Genomic DNA, 5,284 nt, shown 5'->3' on the forward strand with positions numbered 1-5,284 from the left:
ATATATGACTCACCCTTATGTCATTCCAAACCCGTAGGAACACAGTTTAAGATATTTTAGATTTAGTCCGAGAGCTCTCAGTCCCTCCATTGAAGCTGTGTGTACGGTCTACTGTCCATGTCCAGAAAGAGAAGAAAAACATCATCAAAGTAGTCCATGTGACATCAGAGGGTCAGTTATAAAGCATAAAAAATACATTTTGGTCCAAAAAAAAAAAACAACAATTACGACTTTATTTAAAATGGTCTTCTCTTCCAGTTCTGTTGTAAGCGCTCTCACGAAGCTGCTGACGTGTTTTCTGGTGTGCCCAATAACAAAGATAACACGTCAGCAGCATCACTGCAGTGTTGTGAACGCACTCACAACAGACCCGGAAGAGAAGACAATGCTGAATAAAGTCGTAAGTGTTGTTATTTTTGGAGCAAATTGTATTTTCGATGCTTCAAAATATCTGATGTCACATGGACTACTTTGATGATGTTTTTCTTACCTTTCTGGACATGGACAGTATACAGTACACACAGCTTCAATGGAGGGACTGAGAGCTCTCGGACTAAATCTAAAATATCTTAAACTGTGTTCCAAAGATAAATGAAGGTCTTACTAGTTTGGAACGACATGAGGGTGAGTTATCAATGACATAATTTTGCCATTTGGGTGAACTAACCCTTCAAGCTAAGCCCTGTCTGCACTGCAAAAAATGCTTTTCTTTTTGTCTGGTTCCCTGTCCAAATATCAAAATCAAATCCTAAATCTAGATGCATTTACTAGATACGTAAAATTAGATAAGATATAACGTCTTGTTTTCCAAGGGAATTACTCCAAATTAAGTTTTTTTTTTTTTTTGAGACTGGAAACAAGACAAAAACACTACGTAAGAAAAGCATGTTTTGCAGTGTGTGAAACCAGGTCCATATTGTTATTCGCAGTAGTCAGCTGTACAAAACATTTATGAAAAAAAAAATGAAGTCCTTAACAAATACTGTCAAGACAAAGGTTAGTGACAATTGAGTCTAAAACATATATTTCAAATATGCCAATGACTTACCTCTGAACAAACTCAAGGGTGCATGCTGCCTCTTCCTGGTACTGTAAATTGAAGTTATAGAAGGAGGCAAACAGCGCTGCCAGTCCAGTGATGAAGTTGGGCTGTGCTCCTTCACACACAACTTGACCCTCCAAACTCAACATCCAGCGCTGGTTGCTCAGAGATTGACCTTTAATAAAAATAAAAATCTGAATGAAAAAGTAATAATGCTATTGTGGGTTCCAATTTGGTTCTATGTAGTTGTCTATTCATAATTCTACATAACTGTTAAAAGTACTCTGTTCACAGGATACACCATTTCATTCTGCCTTAATAGTGCTTTTGGGTAGGGTTCATCAATACAGTAATACTATAATTTAATTTATATGTGCAATTTCCTATTTAGAGGAATAGTTTTCCCTGGTTAAATGAAAGTAATATTAGGGTTAGTTAGCTGGACTTCACAACCACACAATTTTGCTGAACACAGTTGATTCTTCCATACATATGTTGCCAATTAAAATCTGTTTTTATATTTCTCATACCATCACCACTCTCTTCCTGAAAATGTAATACTATATTGGAACAACACCCCAATGCAAAAAATGCTTTTCTTAGTTACTATTTGGTCTAGTTTCCAGACAAATAACTATAAGTTCTTACATCAAGAATAATAAACTAGACAAGTAAAAATTATGTTTTTTTTTTTTTTTCTTAAAATTGTTTTCTTAAACCTTTTTTATTTTATTTTTTTGCAAAAACATTTCGGAAAACAATATTTTTTTTTACTTGTCTAGTAAATTCTTCATGCAAAAAAGAAAAAAATGAAAAGACACTTGGGAACAAAAAAATAAATAAATAGAAGTTAATTAAAACATTTTTTTGCAGTGGGGCAAGTAAATGATGACTTGCTCTTCACTTTATAAGGTTAAACGACTTTAATGTTAACATACCAAGAAATATAAGGCGTGGACTCTCTGGCAAATTAAGAGAATGCTGGACATCAGATGGAGTTGCAAATTCCTGAAACAAATTTTAAAAAAAAGATCAACAGACCAATCCATAAAAGAGATTATAGATAAATTAGATTGGTTGAATAATCTCTACTTACATCTGCTTGAAGGAAAACACCATCTAACTTCTCTTTGAAGTGTGCAAGGAGTAGTTGTATGACCATGGCATCCACATCATTTTCACCTCTGGAGAGAATGCTTCGAATGTCATCATTGGTTGGTTTGCTTTTGAAAAATTCAATTATGATTTGTCCACACTCCTGAATAGACAATTCCAAACATCTGAGCACTTTTTTGTCAGTAAGCTGTTCAAAATGTCCATATATATGCCTCTGTGTGAAAAGATATGGCCATTTAGTTTTGATATCTGCAATTGTAGGGGATGGGGTTGCATTGATCATGTGACGCTGAAGCCAATAGGTTTCCTCCATGAGCTTGCAAACGTCTCCTCTCTCTGCTCCAGAGATTCCTTCATGAAGATGCATCTCCTCCATCTTCTGACGTTTCACTTCAAGACTGTCATAAGTTTCCCTAGGTGGAAGATCCGGCTGCCATCTTGTACAACCATACGAGTCAGTGGAACTTCGTTTTCTAGTAGTTCCGGTGTCACTTCTTTGGATCCTATGATGACTTAGTGTATTTGTTCGATTCAGGTGCTCGATGCGTACTTTCAGCTGTGAAAGAACAGATTCATATCCACCCCCAACCTGCTTGTCACCCAACATGTCAGCAAAAGACTTTGGATACTGGCTCACTATTTTGCGACTAACAGTAAGACACTGTGATCTGGTGGGGTTTTTGTCATGTTTTCTCATTTCATCAGCAAGGATTCTAATCATTTGTCTTCGATCAGAAGGAGAAGGTCTCTGTCCATTCTCAACAGCACTCTTTATACCGTCTGGCATTAAGCTCCAGGGAACTTGGAAATTTTCAGTCCATGAATGTGTGACACTGGCTGATGCTAAACTGCTTGATGTTGGCCTTGAGGAGCTTGATGGAGGTGAAACAAGAGTAGTGTTTGTTTCGGGGGGAACCGAGGGGAGAACCTCAGCAGGTGGCAGTACGACTGTGCAGTTCTGATGTTCTGTGTTTATATATATAAATAATCAGTTATTGTATCAACTTACATAATAAACAGTACTAGAATGCATTTTAAAGGATAAAAGGGATAGTTCACACAAAAAAATTTAACATTCTGTCATTCATTTCTCACCCTCACGTCATTCCAAACCAGAAAGACTTTTGTTTACTTTGGTACATAAATGAAGATATTCCTGATAAAATCCAAGAGACTTCTGTCCCTTTATAGACAGTATACTCAACTTCCACTGTCAGTTGAGTATACTGTCTATATGAGTAATCTATAGACCGTAATCTATATGACTCCAGTGGTTTATCTTTAATGTTAGAAGTGGTTTGTTTATTTACAAAATAATATTTACAAAATAATAATCTAAAATGTGTGTTCACACAACAATGTCTGCTCTCATGTCAACACAGCATGGCATGCATTATGGGGCTTTAGTGAACATGCCTTGGAGATAATGTTGTAGAAAATAAAGATTTTTAGGGGGGGAAACAACACACTCATGTTGCTTCATAAAATAGATGTTACACCCCTGGTGTAACATCCATTAATCTAATATCTATGGAGTGACAAAAGTTCTTCAATTTCATCAAAAAGATCTTCATTTGTGTAGTGAAGATGAAAGATTGTCTTGCTTGTTTGGAATAGCTTGAGAGTGAGTAATTAATGACAAGGTTTCCATTTTTGGGTGAATAAATCCTTAAAATTTCCATATACTATATTTGTGTGTGTTTTTTTTACATCAACCTTATCTTTACCTTGATTTTTCCATGAACTAAGAAGTTTTCTGCATTGGATAGGTCTTATAAACTCCAAAATGTCATCTTCTTTTACATAAACCAAATCATCCAAGCCTTCAACACCTTGGTCCATGAGCTTCTCAACAAGCTGGTTGGTTACATCTGGAGATAGGCTTGGCAACACCAACAGTACAGCATCTTTCAGGACTTCTTTCATTCCAGACATTATTCTAAAATTGGGAAGGAATGATGGAGAACAATTACTGACAAGCCACACAATGAATACTCAGGCAGAGGATAGTAATCCAGTAGACTGTCTTGATTTATGCATAGGTAGCCTTGATCTTGTGGTTTCAAGCAATGAACTCCCTGGTCTATAAGACAAAAAGACTGACTTTTCTTTGTGACAAAATACACATCGCAATTGTCATGTACAATAATTAAATGAATGTTCCCAAACACAATTCCCTCATCATTCTTCTGCAAAACAACATGCATGTTTTTTTTATAAAGTGTTCCCTTTACGGTCACTTCATTACATGCTACTGTATTCCCTGCAACCAGCAACAGATCCTTGAATGTCATCATTGTAGTCATTAACATGAAACTCTATTCCCCTCTCTGCCACAACATTTTCAGGGAAAGGGCTTCCAGCATGTAGGTAAGCCTGAAGAAGTTGATGTCTTTCTGCCAATGTAGCACTCAAATTCTTGAAGTTGTGCAATTTTCTCGCACACTGTTTAAAGTATGAGTGCTTACTTTCAAAGCGTAGTGTCCAGAGGCGAATAAGTGGACCAAAACGACCAGTGAGCTCAGGATAATGACACAGGTAGTGGTGCTTTGGCTTAAGGGGATGATTTGGAAAAACCACCTTTCGAGTCTCAATATACTCCTCTATTAGCACTGATAAATATGCAATCTGACCAATATTAATGGAAGGAGCACAGATGAGCTCTGCTATCTGTCTGAGTTGAAGTACTAACTGCCATACCTCATTTTCAGTTGGACTGACAATCTTTTCCCCAACCAAAAGAGGTAAAAGCCGGAGAAAGCACCAATTCTGAACTGCATGTCCACTTAATTTCCCAGTACCAGGAGTCATCTCAACTGGTTTATCACGCGCATCATTCCCAAGATACTTAAACTGGTTAATACGATGATTTAGTTCAGTGTATGTGAACTGTTTCTCCTGATTCACAAGATGATCGATATACAAAGCAAGGTCAAATGACACAACACCTTCAAAAAGATCGTGTCCAAGACAGGGAGGCAATCCTGGCTGGCAAACGTGAAAATATTTCAGGTCATTAAAGGGAGAATTACATTTGACACCAATTGCAATTTCAGTTTGATCAGCATCCAAATCCTTAAGATTTTGCTCATACGACTCCACAGTTCTTGTTAATGCCTTTGTTAG

General features: G+C 36.8%; 1 protein-coding gene across 1 annotated transcript; it reads right to left on the reverse strand.

Moving 5' to 3' along the window:
* Nucleotides 1–1,801: 1,801 nt before the first annotated feature.
* LOC127971295 (uncharacterized) lies at nt 1,802–3,140 on the reverse strand (the record flags this gene model as incomplete). Its single annotated transcript, XM_052574181.1, has 1 exon — nt 1,802–3,140. A coding segment is annotated over one exon (1,041 nt), but the record flags the coding sequence as incomplete, so codon positions are not given.
* Between the last annotated feature and the right edge of the window lie 2,144 nt (nt 3,141–5,284).

The sequence above is a fragment of the Carassius gibelio genome, chromosome B14 (assembly GCF_023724105.1).
Source record: "Carassius gibelio isolate Cgi1373 ecotype wild population from Czech Republic chromosome B14, carGib1.2-hapl.c, whole genome shotgun sequence".
Lineage (NCBI taxonomy): Eukaryota > Metazoa > Chordata > Actinopteri > Cypriniformes > Cyprinidae > Carassius > Carassius gibelio.